Source organism: Plecotus auritus, assembly GCF_963455305.1.
Source record: "Plecotus auritus genome assembly, chromosome: X".
Classification (NCBI taxonomy): domain Eukaryota; kingdom Metazoa; phylum Chordata; class Mammalia; order Chiroptera; family Vespertilionidae; genus Plecotus; species Plecotus auritus.
Genome location: NC_137784.1, coordinates 23,990,336 through 24,009,436, shown reverse-complemented (window position 1 = coordinate 24,009,436; position 19,101 = coordinate 23,990,336). Strand labels below are relative to the sequence as shown.

Genomic DNA, 19,101 nt, shown 5'->3' with positions numbered 1-19,101 from the left:
CAAAAACATAAATTTTCATTAAAATTACACAAAGTATACATAAGGATTTCGGTCATTACTATGTCCGTAACACCTAGAAGGGTGCCTAGCACTTGGCATTTATAAAATGAAAGGATGAGTTAATAAATGAATGAATTTATATTCTTTGCTAGCTATGGGTATTTAGAGTTCTTTGTTAAATTTGAGGGGAAGATTTGACTTTATATGAGGTTTCTACATACATCTTTTTTTAAATCTATCTAATGTATTAAACATTTAAGAGTTAGTTAGGAATTCCAAAGTACCTTTGCAGCTTGCTATGTCACAGATGACCAGAGTTTAATATTCTAACCCTGGAAAACATCTTATTTCATAAATCTATCTACTACTATATGGATCCTACTTTTAAAATTGTTCAGTACTCTCCAACTGACTTATGCCACTTACTTCAATAGCTATCTTTGGCAATTTGTTCCATAATTCAAACACCCTTTTGTGTAAAGAAACAATAAAAGTTAGAAACCTGAAAATTGGATTTTTCTTCCAAGCAATCACAGCTTACAAATGTGGAAAATTTGTTAAAAGTTAGCCCCCTCCAATTTTTCAATACAGAGAGGTGGAAATGCTCAAAATAGATGTGTGATGTTTTGATAAGTTCTTCCCATTGATTTTAATACTACTAAAAGCAATCGAGCTTAAATCACAAGACCCATCTTTCTATCTCTTCACCAAAGAAATACTACAGAATGATCAATATTTGGCCTTTCTGAAAACTAAAATCCTTAGACAATCAGGAGCAGTCAAAGGACATAGTAGATAACTAAGTTCACAAACATTACTATCTATCACATTTCATCTCTTCACTTTCATCAGCCTCACATGGTGGTAGAAAGAGTATTGGGTTTAAAACCATAAAGAATTCTGGCTTGGTTATTAATGTAATTATTAGGAAAATAAAAGTGAGAAAATGTGTGCAAAACATCTGTCACATAGTGGTTATAAACTAATAGCAAATATTCATTATACTTCCAAAATAAAATATATTCAGTTTTAGAACAAGGGCTATATCTTTTGTCCCCAAACTTCTTTGCAAATATCACTGGGTTTTTGGCCCTTTATGTAAAGAGAGTAAGATAACAGAGATAATAGATGGAAACTTTGAGGAAAGATATAGCTCACCTATATCACATCATTTTATAGGTGAGGAAACTCAGGTAAAAATATATTAAATTAGTTACATCTTTTAAATCACTTCTGTGCTTTTTTCTGTTTCTAACATATACACCTTAATTTTTACACTGTGCAGAATTAAATTTCAAGTATAAATAATTATCTCTCTCTTAAATACATTGTCATAATTCAAAATTACATTTTTACTCATGGCACTCATATATTGGATTGAGTAAAACTAAGTACTCTGGAATGACTGTCTAAGCTCTTAAGGAGTGAAGCAAATCTATAATCAAGATTTCATTTGAAATATTTTTTGTATCTAAGAACGAAATACATTTCTTATTAAATTGCTCTCTATAAAGCCTTACACGTTAGAGATTTATATCCAGTAGCATCTTTTTTATTTCTAAAAGTGCTTTGGTGGGTTTGAAAATCACACTTTACTTTGTATCACATCAAGGAATGTAAAAGGCTGTAGAACCTCAATATTAAGTTCTATTTGTTCCTTTAGGCCACGCTGCAGGATTTGGAACAGAGGCGCCCCCAGTTGGAAGAACTCATTACTGCTGCCCAGAATTTGAAAAACAAGACCAGCAATCAAGAAGCTAGAACAATCATTACTGATCGAAGTAAGTTTTTTTTTTACATTTTAATTTCTTTATTGGTTAAGGTATTATGTATTTGTCCTCATCCCCCCATTACCTTCCCACCCCCCCCCCCACTCATGCCCTCACCCCCCTGTTGTCTGTGTCCACTGGTTAGGCTTATATGCATGCATACAATTCCTTTGGTTGATCTCTCTCCCTTACCCCCACCTTCCCCTACCTTCCCTCTGAGGTTTGATGGTCTGATCAATGCTTCCCTGTCTCTGGATCTGTTTTTGATCATTAGTTTATGTTGTTCATTATTTCCCATATATGAGTGAGATCATGTGATATTTATCTTTCTCTGACTGGCTTATTTCACTTAGCATAATGCTCTCCAGTTCCATCCATGTTGTTGCAAATGGTAGGAATTCCTTCTTTTTTAGCACAGCATAGCATTCCATTGTGTAGATGTAACACAGTTTTTTAATCCACTCATCTGCTGATGGGCACTTAGGCTGTTTCCAAATCTTAGCTATGGTGAATTGTGCTACTATGAACATAGGGGTGCATATATCCTTTCTGATTGATGTTTCTAGCTTCTTGGGATATATTCCTAAAAGTGGTATTACTGGGTCAAATGAGAGTTCCATTTTTAGTTTTTTGAGGAAACTCCATACTGTTCTCCACAGTGGCTTCACCAATGTGCATTTCCACCAGCAGTGCACGAGGGTTCCTTTTTCTTCACATCCTCTCCAGCATTTGTCGTTTATTGATTTATTGATGATAGCCATTCTGACAGGTGTGAGATGGTACCGCATTGTTGTTTTGATTCTCATCTCTCAGATAATTAGTGACTTTGAGCATGTTTTTATATATCTCTTGGCCTTCCTTCTGTCTTCTTTCGAAAAGTTTCTATTTAGGTCCATTGCCCATTTCTTGATTGGATTGTTTATCTTCCTTTTGTTGAGTTGTATGAGTTCCCTGTAGATGTTGGAGATTAAATCCTTATCAGTGATAACATTGGCAAATATGTTCTCCCATGCAGTGGGCTTTCTTGTTGTTGTATTGATGGTCTCCTTTGCTGTGCAAAAGCTTTTTATTTTGATGTAGTCCCATTTGTTTATTTTCTCTTTATTTTCCATTGCCCTAGGAGCAGTATCAGTGAAGAAGTTCCTTCGGCATATGTCTGAGATTTTGCTGCCTGTGGATTCCTCTAGTATTTTTATGGTTTCCCGTCTTATTTTTAAGTCCTTTATCCATTTTGAGTTTATTTTTGTGTATGGTGTAAGTTGGTGGTCTAGTTTCATTTTTTTTGCATGTATCTGTCCAATTTTCCCAACACCATTTATTGAAGAGACTGTCTTGATTCCACTGTTGAATATTAATTGCGCATAGTGGTTTGGCTCAATTTCTGGGTTCTCTATTCTATTCCATTGATCTATATGTATGTTCTTGTGCCAGTACCAGGCTGTTTTGAGAACAGTAGCTTTGTAATACAGCTTGATATCTGGTATTGAGATCCCACCTACTTTGTTATTCTTTCTTAGGATTGCTGCAGCTATTCGGGGTCTTTTTTATTTTAGATGAATTTTTGGAGAGTTCGTTCTAGGTCTGTGAAATATGCCATTGGTATTTTAATGGGGATTGCATTGAATCTATAGATTGCTTTGGGTAGTATGGACATTTTGATGATGTTGATTCTACCAATCCATGAACACGGTATGTTCTTCCATCTGTTTATATCTTCCTCTATCTCTTTTTTCAGTGTCCTGTAGTTTTTTGCATATAGATCTTTTACCTCTTTAGTTAAGTTTATTCCTAGGTATCTTAATTTTTTTGGTACGATGGTAAATGGGATTGCTTTTTTAGTCTCTCTTTCTGTAAGTTCATTATTGGTGTATAGAAATGCCATAGATTTCTTGGCGTTAATTTTGTATCCTGCTACATTGCCGAATTCATTTATTAAGTCTAATAATTTTTGATGGAGTCTTTAGGGTTTTCTATGTATAGTATCATGTCGTCTGCAAATAAGGACAGTTTTAATTCTTCTTTTCCAATTTGGAAATCTGTTATTTCTTCTTGTCTGATAGCAATGGCAAGTACTTCCAGTACTATGTCGAACAGAAGTGGTGAGAGAGGGCATCCCTGTCTTATTCCTGTTTTTAGGGGAAATGGCTTTAGATTTTGTCCATTGAGTGTGATGCTGGCTGTGGTATGATGTTGAGGTATGATCCTTCTATTCCCACCTTGCTGAGAGTTTTTATCAAGAAAGGGTGTTGGATTTTATCAAATGCTTTTTCTGCATCAATTGATATGACTATGTGATTTTTTCCCCTCAATTTGTTTATGTTATGTATCACGTTTATTGATTTGTGGATATTGTACCATCCTTGCATCCCTGAGATAAATCCTGCTTGGTCATGGTGTATGATCTTTCTGATATACTGCTGGATCCGATTTGCTAGAATTTTGTTGAGGATTTTGGCATCTATGTTCATGAGGGATATTGGCCTGTAATTCTCTTTCATTGTGTTGTCTTTATCTGGTTTTGGTATTAGGGTGATGCTGGCTTCATAGAATGAGTTTGGAAGTGTTCCTTCCTCTTGAATTTTTTGGAATAGTCTGAGGAGGATAGGTTTTAGTTCTTCTTTGAATGTTTGGTATAACTCTCCTGTGAAGCCATCTGGCCCTGAGCTTTTGTTTGCTGGAAGCTTTTTGATGACTGCTTCAATTTCTTCCATAGTTATTGGCCAATTGAGATTATTAGAATCTTCCTGATTGAGTTTTGAAAGGTTGCATTTTTCTAGGAATATGTCCATTTCCTCCAGGTCGTCTAGTTTATTGGAATAGAGTTGTTCATAATATTTTTTAACAATCCTTTGTATTTCTGTGGGGTCTGTTGTTATTTCGCCTCTATCATTTCTGATTTTGTTTATATGAGTCCTCTCTCTTTGCTTCTTGGTGAGCCTGGCTAGAGGTTCATCAATCTTGTTTATCCTTTTGAAGAACCAGCTCTTGGTTTCATTGATCTTTTGTATTTTTTTTTTGGTCTCTATGTTATTTATTTCTGCTCTAATCTTTATTATCTCCTTTCTTCTGCTCACTCTGGGATTTTCTTGTTGCTATCTTTCTAATTCTTTGAGTTGTAGCGTTAGATGATTTACTACCATTTTTTCTTGTTTTTTGAGGTAGGCCGGTAGAGTTATAAACTTCCCTCTCAGGACTGCTTTCATTGTGTCCCATAGGTTTTGGATTGTTGTGTTTTTATTTTTATTAGTTTCCAGAATGTTTTTAATTTCTTCTTTGATCTCATTGGTAATCCAATCAATATTTAATAACATGCTATTCAGTGTCCAAGTGTTTGAGTGTTTTGGATTGTTTTATTGTAGTTTATTTCTAATATTATACCATTGTGGTCTGAAAAGATGCTTGGTATGATTTCAATCTTCTTGAATTTGGGGAGACTTTGCTTGTGACCCAGTATGTGGTGTATTTTTGAAAATGTCCCATGTGCACTTGAGAAGAACATATATTCTGCAGCTTTGGAGTGAAATGTTCTGAAGATGTCAATTAAGTCCATCTGATATAGTGAGTCATTTAGGATTGTTGTTTCTTTGCTGATTTTTTGTCTAGAGGATTTATCCAGTGATGTCAGTGGTGTATTAAAGTCACCTACTATGATTGTATTGTTATTGATCTCTCTCTTGATATCTCCCAGGAGATTTTTTATGTATTTGGGTGCTCCTGCATTGGGTGCATATATGTTTATCAGGGTTATATCCTCTTGTTGTATAGATCCCTTTAGTATTATGAAGTGGCCTTCCTTATCTCTTGTTATGGCCTTCACTTTGAGGTCTATTTTGTCAGATATAAGTATTGCTACCCCAGCTTTTTTTTAATTTCCATTTGCCTGAAAGGTATTTTTCCATTCCTTCACTTTCAGTCTGTGTGAGTCCCTTGTTCTGAGGTGGGTCTCTTGTAGACAGCACATATATGGGTCATGTTTGTTTTTTTTTTATCCATCAGCCACTTGATGTCTTTTGATTGGAGCATTTAGTCCGTTTATGTTTAAAGTTATTATTGAAAGGTATTTATTTGTAGCCATTTTTATTTTTTGAGGCTGTGTTCCTTCTTATCTTTTTGTTTCTTCTTTTTACAGCATTCCCTTTAGCATTTCTTGCATTGCTGGCTTGGTAGGGATAAACTCCCTTAGCCTTTTTTTTTGTCCCCTTCAATTTTGATTGATAGTCTTGCTGGATAGAGTATTCTTGGATTCAGTCCCTTGCTTTGCATCACTTTGTATATATCCTTCCATTCCCTTCTAGCTTGATGTGTTTCTGTTGAGAAATCATTTGATAATCTGATGGGGGATCCTTTGTAGGTAACTTTCTGTCTCTCCCTTGCAGCCTTTAAGATTCTCTCTTTGTCAATAACATTTGCCATTGTAATTATGGCATGTCTTGGTGTGGGTCTTTTGGGATTCATCTTGCTTGGGACTCTGTACTTGAGTAACTATTTTCTTCCCCATATCAGGGAAGTTTTCTGTCATTATTTCTTCAAATAAATTTTCTAATCCTTGCTGCTCTTCTTGTCCTTCTGGCAGCCCTATTATACGTATGTTATTTCGTTTTGCATTGTACCAATGCTCCCTTAGGCTCTCCTCCTGCTTTTTAATTTTTTTCTCTAGTTGCTGTTCAGATTGCGCTTGTTTCTGTACCTGATCTTCTAACTCACTAATTCGGTCCTCTGCTTCTTCTAGTCTACTGTTGAATCCTTCCATGGTGTTTTTGATTGTAGCTATATCACTTTTCATTTCTTCCTGATTTTTGCATAGGTTGTTGATTTTTTCATCCATCCAGTGTATGAACTGTATGACCATTACTCTGAATTCTTTTTCTGTCATGTTGCATGCTTCCATTTCACTTATTTCCTTTCTTGGAAATTCCTCTTTTCTTTCCTCTGGGGATTGCTTCGTTGTCTCCCCATTCTGACTATCACCAGAAGGTTCAGATGTCGAGTTGTGGGGGCCTAGACCATGTGCAGTGGGAGTTTTGCACCCCCCAAGTGTTACTGAAGAGCTCTAACACCAAGACGTGTGGTTGCTGTGGGTTGGTGGGAGCTACGCTCGCCCTGGGTCAGAGTCACAGGCACTTAGTGTGGCCTCGTGTGTGCACCTAGAGTCAGGGACCCTGCCTGTGCCACGTTGAGAGAGAGGACCCACTGGCATGTGCCAGAAATCAAAGTCCCCTATTGCATGTCAGGAGTCAGAGGCTCCCTGTGTCCATACCAAGAATCGAGTATCAGAGTCTCTGTTGCTTGGTGCTACCTCACACTGAGAATCAGGGTCCCTGTGTGCACATGCGCCAAGAATTGGAGTCACTGGCTCTTAGTGTGAATGTACTGGGAATCAGGGATCCCAGGCGCACGTAATGAGGAATGGAGTCTAGTCATTGGTGGTCATTGCTGCCTCTTGTGTGGAGATTCAGGGTCCCCAATCTGCTTGGGAGACCGGGTTGCTCAGTTGCACTGTGTTGGCAGGAGGTCCAATTCTGCCCTGCAGTAAACAGCCTTCTGTGTGCGCTTGCCCTGAATCAAAGTCAGGTGGCACTGCCACTTAGTGTGGGTGTGGGGTCTGGTCACGTGGGTGTGCACAGTGGAAAACAAACTCCTTGTGTCCATGCACCCAGGCTCAAATTCAGCACTGCCTCCCTGTGTGGGCATGGGGTCTGGTCATGGGGAACAAACTCTCCGAGTCTGCACATCCAGGTTCAAATTCAGCACAGCCTCTCTGCTAAGATGCAGGGTCTGGTCATGGAAAACAAACTCCCCAGGTTTGCACCCCCAGGCTCAAATTCAGCGCTGTCTCCCTGTGTGGGTGCAGGATCTGGTCACAGAAAACAATCTCCCAAGGTCGTGCGCCTATGCTCAAATTCAGGACTGCCTCCCTGCCTGGGCATGGAGACTAGTCGCGGGAAACAAATTCCCAGAGTTTGCAAGTCCGGGCTCAAGTTCAGCACTGTCTCCCTGCCCTGCATGGGCACGGGATCTGGTCGCAGAAAACTACCTCCCTAAGGATGAGTAGCTAGGTTCAAATTCAGCTCAGTCTCCCTGCCTGGGTGTGGAGACTAGTCGCAGGAAACAAACTTCCCATGTCCGACACCAAGGCTCAAAGTCAGACAGAGTTGCCACTGCTTTGTGTGTGCAGAAAGCCTTATTGTGCAGCTGGGGTCTGGTAGTTTCTATGTCGCTGCCGCGGGGGCGGCAGAGGAGGGGGATTGGCTTTGTGACTCACAGAAATCTGTGGCTGTGGTGCCTGGAGTCTTGGTGTCCCTGGGTCTGCAGTAGTGATCGCAGGTCTTTTACCAGTGTGGCTGTAAGGTCCTGGTTTGCTTCTGAAACCAGACTGGGTGTTGGCGAGGCTAGGATTCTAGTCTCAAGCAGTTCTGTTCTTCAAGATGGCATGGTCTCTCTGCCACCGGTGTCCTCCCTGGAGTGTTTTCGGTGGCAGCGGGGTTTTGCCGTCTAAGACTGCCCAAATTGGCAGCCCCCTGGAAGAACTGCAGGGTCTAACTGTCCCTATTTCACTCACTCACTCACATACACACACACACACACACACACCTCTATCGCTCCCTCACTCTCTCACACACTCTCCCTCCCTACCTTCCTGCCACTCGCCATCTTTCCTCCCCCAAAGTAAGTGTTTTAACAGGCAGTGAAACTTAAGGAAAGATAATGTAAAATGTTTCAATAATGACTTAATTTCATGTGCCTCCATCATGTTTATAAAAAGAGTGCCAAAACTTGTAAATTATAACTATTATACTAAGATTTTCAGTCTATAGTGTTATCTTTCAAAAACAATGTAATTTCACGGAATAGAGGACATGTAAGTTTGGTCAATGCAAACTTACACAGTTGCAAAGCGTGGAGTGGTGAGAAAGCTGGTGTGACAGAACATTTGCTCCTCAGTCATCATCTATCAGGGCTGGCGCCCATGGAGATGCTAGTCTCTCCCCTCACAGTATTGGTTGTTGGTCCAAGTGGGCAGTTATTTCCTGGACCATCTTTTGTTCCCATCTGCAGTGGCACTTTCAGATATGGAGGGCTCTTTGTGACTTTGATATACTCATTGTGCAATATCAGAAATCTCTGTACCGCTCCTTATGGGGTGGGTGGCAACTTTGGGAAGCTGTTTAAGGCCCAAAATGACTATGCATGGGATCAGGAAGAGGGATTGAAAGAAGAGTAGGGGTCTTAGAACAGGCATAGGCTTTTGAAACTCAAAAACCAAGAATCTGCTCTGCAGATTTATCATCTACATTCTGTTTTGTCAACACTTCCCTCAGGAAGTGGAAGCCAATGCCTAGCTACCTTCTAAGTAGCAGTCAGTATGTGGTATGTTTGTGTGTGTGTGTGTGTGTGTGTGTGTGTGTGTGTGTGTGTGTGTGTGAAAAATCTTTGCAAAATCCTGTCAGCTAAATTTCATAATCCCCATTTTATAGGTAGGAAAAAGTTTCTGCGAAATGATAATCAAATTGCTCAAGCTTACAAAATAAGCAAATAATAGAGCTTAGAATTTGCAAATATCTCTTTGTGACTTATAGATCTGTGTTCCTCCTAGTCTACCACTTCCCATCTTGTTTTGTTGTTTTTCTCAATGACCTTAATCACTAGTAGTAGTAGGATTAAATACTCTTTCGATCTGCAATTATGTATGTTTTTATTCATTTCCTAAAGACATTTCCTCTTTCAGTGGCAGTGATTGTTAATTAAAATAGACTTTTCTTGATTTTGACATTTTAACTCTATAGTTGCTCAAACAGTGAATTTGGATATATGCTAATGTATTAGTTTGGTAGTGCTAGCCACTGTAACAGGTAAGCTCCTGATGCAGTCCAAAATAAGCAGTCTTCTATGAAGTCTTTCAAGGATCCAAGCTCCCTCCAGTTTTTGCATCCAGAACATCAGAGTCCTATGCATTTAATGGGCAGAGGAGAAATGAGTATTACTAACAGTAATTTATTATGATCCAGGCCTGGAAGTGCACATTAGTTCTGTTCATAGTGTATTTGCTGAACCTTGTCACATGGCCACATCAAGGGAAGCAAGAAAAATTGTCCAATGTCGAACCCAAGAAGAAGAGCAACTAGTTTGGTAAGGAACTAGTCAGTCTCTTCCACAGCTGATTTGGACAGGAAGAATACACTTAAGTTCTATAGGTCCATGTAAGTTACATGGTAGAATTTCTATAACCAGCAAGATAAGAGCAAAATTGCCTTTTGACGACCAACATAGATAGCTGTTCAATTGATGTAGGAGAGTGTTCCTCCTTCAAACTGGAATCATAAAGCTTCTCCACCAGCTTGCAACACACTGGCCCCCAAAAAGTGAATCTTAGTATGAGACTGAATTCCTATTAACAGTTACACAGTTAAGTGATCTGTTTCTTGCCTGAGAAATATGGACAATGATGTCTACAAATCTTTGTCACTATTTGGCAAAGATATCTACAAATCGAAACATCTATATGTATAAAACCCTAATATGCAAATAGACTGAACAGCAGAACAACCAAACAACCGAACCACTGAACAACTGGTCGCTATGATGTGCGCTGACCACCAGGGGGCATGCACAGAACATGGCAGGTGTCAGTAGCAGGCGGCAGAGCATGGAACATGGCAGGTGTCGGCCGTGGTGGGATGGTGGAGCAGGTGAGCAGGGGTGCCAGACTAAGGCAGGGCGCTGGTTGCTCTCATTGGGGCAAGCCTTTGGTGGTTACTGAAAATCCTTTGCTCCTGCACACTGCAGTCCCACCTGGCGCTCACACCTGCTGCTGGTGCCGGAGTTGCCACTTGCACCCACTGCTGGTGCCCAGCACTGGCCCTGATCTCTTGGTGCCATCAGTGGGTGCGAGCAGCGGCTGCTGGCCCTGATCACCCCTCAGGGCTTCTCTACCTGCCCCTGCTCCTGAGGGGCGATCGGGGCCAGCAGCTGCCGCTCGCACCCACTGCTAGCACTGGCCCTGCTCACACCCGCAGCTGGCGTCAGAGCCACCACTCATACCTGCTGCCCGTGCCCAACGCCGGTCACGATCGCTCAGCACCATCAGCAGGTGTGAGCAGTGGCTGCTGGTCCCGATCACCCCTGAGGGCTTCTCCACCTCCCCCTGCTCCTGAGGGACAATCAGGCAGCAACTGCGGCTCACACCACTGACAGCACTGGCCCAGCTTGCACCTGCTGCTGGCACCAGCCCCAATCATTCTACGCCATCAGTGCATGGGAGTGGTGGCAGGAGCGGGGCTGCCAGCAGACAGGGGACCAGGGGCTGCAGTAGGAGGGGCTGGGTGGTGGCAGAGAGGATGGGCCGAGACCTGCCCCTGTGCCCACCACAGCCTCGTGGCCCACAGTTCCTTTCAAGGTGCATGAATTTGTGCACTGGGCCCCTAATATAAGTATATAGAAAGTCAATTGTTATTTTACCAATGAAAAAAAAACAACACTTTTTCCCTAAGAAGAAAATAACACTAATTTATTTTGCAGTATCCATTCAACATTGTGTAAACATTTTTTTTATTTCCTTTGCAATCTTTTTTTGATGTTGTATTGAATTCTTCATGATGTGAATTAAAATTGAATGACTATAGCACAGGTTTGTATCTCTCTGCTAATATCCAGTGATGTGAATAGTTCTTCTTTTCTAAGCTTTTTGTCTTTTAGGAATGAATACCTTTATAAATATTTGCAGCACAGAGGAGAGATTCCAATCCAAATGGTCCAAAAAGCATTTTTTAAAAAGCAGTGTTTCCTGAGACATGTCATGTTGCTTATTAAGAGCCTAAGCCAGAATCTTAATTTGAGATATGCCTGGAGCCTCTAGTGCTGGTACCAGGATAATTCTGACAAGATATGTTTATCTAAACAATGGCATTTGCAGCCCTGCTATGCTTTGGTTTAACTCTCCATTTGAAATCTATGAAATGGGATAGAAATTCAATACTCATAAAGTTTCAATCATGTTCAAAATATAATTTTAAATATAGATTTAGGTTTGGGGGAATGAGCTGAAATAAAATACTTGCTCATAAAATTGTATTTTCTTATTTGAAGATGTCAGTACTCCTTTTTTAGTGCCCTGAAACTTTTAGAATACTTAAAAAGGAATCAACTAAATAAAGAAAAGTATTCAATAAGTGTATAATATTATATTGCAACATTTTCCCCTCCTCGGTAAATTCCAGTTCATAACTTTTAACAGTTGGAAAAATCTATACATGGTTATTACATTCTGTCAAGAGAAAAGTCTAGCAAAAAGCAATTCCTCTATACTGGTAATAATAGCCATGCTACTATCTCAAGTAATGGGTCTATGAAATAACAACACATTTCACTGTACAAAACTATTTCCATGGTATCTGTTGTTTTTAGGTGATTATGTTGATGGAAATAATGTAATAATCTCGATGAGAGAGTAAATTTCATTTTAAGTGCATTCAAATGAGAAGTTCTCCATGTTGTTTCTGATGTTCAGATAGCTCATTTTCCTTCAATTCTTTGCTTGCTTAAATGTGTCAACCATTCCTGGTTTTGGTTCCCCTATTAGAGAGTTGCTTATTTTAGAATAAATGGAGTCAACCACTTATAAATTTCCTTCTTTTGACGTCTAGTACTTACTGTCAACCTGTTATAACTACAAGCAGCTCTCAAAATTTACATCTACCAGGATGCAGCTGGCAACCAAAGAATTCAGTTCAGTAAACAGTTTAATGTTTACTCCGGGCTAGTTAATATCAGAGGTGATAGAGGGGATATCAGGAAGAATAAAATTCAGTTTTTGCCATAAAACTCATAATAAGATATTTTTGGACAAGTATATTCGAGCAAAGTAGTCTAGGATAGGTACTTCAGTAGATGAGTATAACAAAAAGTTGAGCGAGCAAGATTGGCTCTGAATGAAGGGGTCCTAGAATGCTTCCAGGAGGAGTTTAAATTTAATATGGTCATGAATAAGGTTTTGAAAAGCAGAAAGAGGCTGGATAAGGAAGGATATTTCAGGGAAGGATGACAGGAGGATACATAATTAGATTTAGGTTAGCAATGGTATGATGGATGTATTTGTAGGAGTGGGAGAGAGAGAGAGAGAATTTTGGTTTTGGGGGACAATGAATAAATGGAGTCAGTGAGACCATTTAGGAGGCAAGAAAGCTAAGCTAGAACAATAGCAGTGGAGTGAAAAGAAAGAACTGAATTAAGATATGTGGTGGAGTTAGCATTAACAGGATTTGGACATCGACTGGAAGTATGGAATTGAAGATCGAAGAGAGAGCTTACCTCTGAAGATTTTGACATTCAGTGATTTGGGAGATAGTGATACCATAACCAGAGACAAATACAGTACAAGGAGTTGATTATGTATGATAAAATGTGCTTAAGAGAGAAACCAAGATGGCGGCATAGGTAAGTACCTAAACTGCTGCCTCGCACAACAATTTCAAAACTACAACTAAAAGATAGAACAGACACCATCCAGAACCACAGGAGAGCTGGCTGAGTGAAAATTCTACAACTAGAAGGAAAGACAAAAGCTCACAGAGAATTGGAGGTACGGCAAAGGGTCTTTGTGCGCGCAGAGAGGAAGGGCGGCTGAGAGCCTGGCTGACTTTCTCTGGCAGAAGGGGGAAGGAAGCCCCCGACCGCACTGAACCCCAGTTCTGACTGCACTGAACCCCAGTTCCAGGCGAGCCCCTGGGGACCCACGCTCTTGTGGGGGGAATCTGGACTCTCGGGCGGAGACTCGGGAGCCGGGGAAGGCAGAGGTCTGAAGGCACGTGCGTGCGCGCAAGGGCAAGGCTGACGGGAAGCCAAGACTGTCTGCTCTGCCCTGAGACTCCACCCCATCCAAGCTGAGCACAGAGGCTATTGCAATTTGGCAAGTCTAATCCTATAAGGCTGTCTCTAGCACCGAACTTCTCCCAGCGTAGACACAGCTGATCCTTACAGTCAACTGGCCTGGAGGTCAATTCCTCCCAGTGATACCAACAACAATCAAGACTTAATTACAACAAGGCTGTACACACAGTCCAAAAAGGGATGCACCAAGAGTGTTCACCTCAGGTTAACTGGGGAGGCCGACCCACTGGGCCATATAGGAAACCTAGCACACAAATCTACCCTACCAACTCAGGGAAGCAGTGAAAATGCGGCATCAAAGAAACAGATCCCAGACGAAAGAAATGGAGGAAAACAAATGACTGGATATAAAATTCAAAACCACGGTTATAAGGCTTTTCAAGAATATCCTAGAAAAGGCCGATAAATATAACAAGACCCTCGAAGATATGAAAAAGGACCAACTAGAAATTAAACATACACTGACTGAAATAAAAAATATTATACAGAGACCCAAAAACAGACTAGAGGAACACAAGAATCAAGTCAAAGAATTGAAATACAAAGAAGCAAAAAACACTCAACCGAAAAAGCAAAAAGAAAAAAAAAAATCCAAAAAGTTGAAGATAGTGTAAGAAGACTCTGGGACAACTTCAAGCATACCAACATCAGAATTATGGGGGTGCCAGGAGAAGAGAGAGAGCAAGATACTGAAAACCTATTTGAAGAAATAATGACTGAAAACTTCCCCCACCTGGTGAAAGAAATAGACTTACAAGTCCAGGAAGCGCAGAGAACCCCAAACAAAAGGAACCCAAAGAGGACCACACCAAGACACATCATAATTAAAATTCCAAGAGCAAAAGACAAAGAGAGAATATTAAAAGCAGCAAGAGAAAAACAGTTAGTTACCTACAAGGGAGCACCCATACGACTGTCAGCTGATTTCTCAACAGAAACTATGCAGGCCAGACGGGAGTGGCAAGAAATTTTCAATGTGATGAATAGTAAGAACCTACAACCAAGATTATTCTACCCAGCAAAGCTATCATTCAGAATTGAAGGGCAGATAAAGAGCTTCACAGATAAGAAAAAGCTAAAGGAGTTCATTACCACCAAACCAGTATTATATGAAATGCTGAAAGGTATTCTTAAAGAAGAGGAAGAAGAAAAAAATAAAGATAAAAATTATGAACAACAAATACATATCTATCAACAAGTGAACCTAAAAATCAAGTGAATTAAAAACCTGAGGAACAGAATAATCTGGTGAATATAATAAAATCAGGGGCATAGAAAGGGACTGGAATGATAATTCTCAGGGGGAAAGGGGTATGGGGGGTTCAGGAAGAGACTGGACAAAAATCATACACCTATGGATGAGGACAGTGGGGGGGAGGTAAGGGCAGAAGGTGGGGTGGGAACCACGTGGAGGGGAGCTATGGGGGGAAAAAGGAGAAACAATTGTAATAATCTGAATAAAGATTTATTAAAAAAAAATAAAATGTGCTTAAGGTACAGCCAGTGACCATAATGAGAATTGGTTGAAATTTCCAGAGTAAAGTTACTTCCACACAAATTGGGAAGCTACCTAGAGTGGATGAGCTTGCACAGACAGGGTGCCAATCAAAAAAAAAAAAAAATAGGCATGGGGAAGCGACTGGAATGTGGCTTACATTTAAGAAACATAAGAAAAGTTAGCACTACTCTTCCCAGTGGCAACTTACAATGTAGATACATTTAGACAAACACACAATGAACAATGAGTGTATAGGATTATACTATATTTTTTCCTGTATCTTCTGTGCAACCAGTCTAATAAGTTTCTTCCTCATTCATAGTGATACTTTGAATATGATAAGGAGGTGCAGAAACCCTTTAGCTGAGAGTTAAAGACTGCTGTATTTATATATATCAGATTTCTGACTCAACCCTCATAATTCTAGGACAAATAATCATTACCATTTGCCATCTAGGTTTAATGAACCCTTTTGCTGTTTATTTTTATATGTTTAAGTTATTTTTTAACTACTTTGCAGAGTAAGAATAAAGAAATAGAAAAAACAACTTTATTAGAAATTTTAATAAGAATTAAACACAACGAACTTCTATGTATCAAATCAAGTTTGGTGCACAAACTTCATAAATGCTTAGTGTTCCACATCATTTTAGCAAAAAATGTGGTTCAAGTTCTGCAAGGAAAATATTAAGTGATGAAGTCCTTCCTGTTAAATAACTGACTAGATTAAAATACTATATTTTCTCTGTCCTTAGAAATATATTGTTAGCACATCAATCCTTATGTTTGGGAAAAATTCATCTAGGTTATTATCATTTGAAGACTCGCAGTTTAAGATTTCACCTATATGATCAATTCACCATCATCATTAGAGTCCAAAATACTGGTTTCTGTTTCTTTGCATTTATCTTCCATTATTCTAATAATTGTGAATTGCCTTCCTCTGGCAATTTTCTTATCTTTGACATTATGAGAATAAAATGGAAAGAATATTCAACTGTGTTCAATGAAAGCTAAAAGCAGACTCCAAAAATGGTGTCTCCAGTATTATTTTATATCTTCTTTAAATATGATGCAATGTTTTGGGCAATGTAATGATAAAACTAAAGGATGGAGATATTTTTCCATTATTGTATCATCCTTCTAAACAATTCCATTACTCTTTCATTTAGTAATAATTTTTGCATACTTAAGATAATTTGAGTAATGATGAAATAGCAAAATATTTCCAAATATAGAAACAGATATCATCAAGACAACATGATGTACCTTAGACTTATAAAAGGGTTCAGCAGACCCACATATAATAATTGAAAAATAAAATGAATTGTATTTTATTTAAAGAATAAGTAAATATCCTTTATCTTTGGTAGACCATGAGGAAAAATAAAAGTCACAAAATACAATTTTTACAAATAGTTAGAACTTCTCAAAAAAGAAACTAAAAAATTAAATTTTGGTACAGTGGACCTTGATAGTATGTCAAAGATTAAACAAAACATCACTTTTCTGATCCTACTACAAAATTTAGAATTTTATTAGTCAGTATTCTCCACATACATTTATAGTCATATGCTGCATAAAGACGTTTTGGTCAACAATGGACTGCATATACAACTGTGGTCCTATACGATTATAATGGGCTGAAAACTGCCTATTGTTTAATGACATAATAGTCATTGTAATTTGTAGAATAACACACTAGTCAGATGTTTGTGGTGATGCTGACCATTTAGCTGACCATTATATAAAAGTATAGCACATGCAACTATCTACAGTATATAATACTTGATAATGGTGACAAACTATGTAATAGTTTATATATTTACAATATTATACTTTTTATTGTTATTCTAGAGTATACTCTTTATATTTATAAAAAAGTTTGCTATAAAATGGTATGCCATGTTATGCCAGCAGCAATGTCATATATTATGTGTTTACCACATCTCTATACCATCTAGGTTTGTGTAAGTACCCTCTATGATGTCTGTACAATGACAAAGTCACATAATGGTGCATTTCTCATAACATATCCCCATTGTTAACTGGTACATGACTGTGTGTATTAGATATAAATATATAGATATATAGATATAGATATGAGAGAGAGAGAGAGAGAGAGAGAGAGAGAGAGAGAGAGAGAGAGAGGATTTTTAAGAAATTGGCTCATGCAGTTAGTTGTAGGGACTCGCAATTCTGAAATCTTCAGGGCAGGCCAGAATGATACTCAGGGAACAGTTGATGCTGCAGTATTGAGTCCAAAGGTAGTCTGGAGGCAGAATTCCTTCCTCTTCTGGGGACCTTGTTATTTTGGTTGTTTAGGTTTTTTTTCCTTTTTATTGAATTTATAAGGGTGATAGTAGGTAACAAAATTAGCAAGTGCACAATTCTATAACACGTTATCTGTACACTGTATTGTGTGTTCACCACCCCAAGTCAAGTCTACTTCTATCACCATTTATTCCCCCTATACTCTCTTTTACCTCCTCCCAGCAATCACCACACTGTTGTCCCTGTCCATGAGTTTTTTTTTCTTTTTTTCCTTTTTGCTCAATCCCTCCGTCCCCCACCCAGTCCCATAACCCCAGACCTGACAACTGTCAGCCTGTTCTCTATGAGTCTCTATTTTGCTTCTTAGTTTATTTTATTCATTAGAGTCCACATATGAGTGAAATCATATGGCACTTGTCTTTCTCTAACTGACTTATTTCACTGAGCATAATGTTCTCCAGGTCCATCCTTGCTGTCGCAAAGGGTAGGATTTCCTTCTTTTTTATTGCCAAGTAGTATCCCATTGTGTAAATATACCCAGCTTTTTTATCCAGTCATCTACTAATGGGCACTTGGACTGCTTTCATATATTGGCTAATGTAAATAACGCTGCAATGAGCATAGGGGTGCATAATTCTTTTGAATCAGTGTTTTCAGTTTCTTCGGATAAATTCCAGAAGTGGAATTGCTGGGTCATAAAGCAATTCTATTTTTTAATTTTTGAGGTAACTGCGTACAACTTTCCATGGGGGCTCAGTTTTCCATCTTGTGATGTTCAACTGATTAGATGAGGTACACTCACATTATGGAGGCTAATCTGCTTTACTCAAAGTCTACTGTCTTAAATGTTAATCACATCTTAGAAATACCTTTACAACAACATCTAGTGCAGTACTAAACAACATGGCATCATTTTCTAGCCAAGTTGACACATAAAATTAACCATCACAGTGAGGTTCATAGTGGCATGTGTTTCTTCAGATATAAATTTCATAATTTTTAATATTTTAATTAGCATCCAGTTAATATAGTAGCTGGAAATATACATTAAATAATATAAATGATCTTTAACATCTTAGTGAATTTCAGAGCTCCATCAGAGTAATTATAACTTGTACATTTAAAAATTACTTACAAAAATAAATTTAGATGTTTTTCTTTCTTTAAAGAATTTTACTTATGTTGTGTTAAATTAGCACTAAATATATATCATGAAATAATTCTGATATAATGTATATCACTCTTTAATTCTATAAGAGGATTAAATCAAGTCATATTTTAATGAGATTTAATATCTAAATTAGCTGTCATGATTATATTCAAGTATTAATTTTTCATGTGATTGTGTAATAGGAAAAATTTACTTTATTCAAAGTGACATAGCTACAATTATCAACGTAAATAGTCCTTACTACAAATCCCTTATGTTTTCATTTTGTTTCTTTTAAGGGAAAGATGTGGATTAGCAAATGTTCTACTCATCTACTTTAAAAACCAAACATAATGAACATAACTATTAAATAAACCAATTAATGAAAATGATTGTTTTGCTATGATAGAATAAAGATAGTGATGAATAAATATAACGAATATCACACTCCAACAAAGTAAGCTGATAAGACACATACAAAAGAGAGCTATACCCACAGGGGAAATTCCAGTTTTCCATAGGCTAGC

The 19,101-nt window shown here is 38.5% G+C and overlaps 1 protein-coding gene across 1 annotated transcript in view; it reads left to right on the top strand.

The window, feature by feature from the left end:
- Positions 1–19,101, top strand: part of DMD (dystrophin) — a 2,407,712-nt gene that overhangs the window by 1,711,901 nt on the left and 676,710 nt on the right. The window contains 1 exon segment of the mRNA XM_080651877.1: positions 1,664–1,781. Coding sequence (XP_080508003.1) covers positions 1,664–1,781 — 118 coding nt within the window.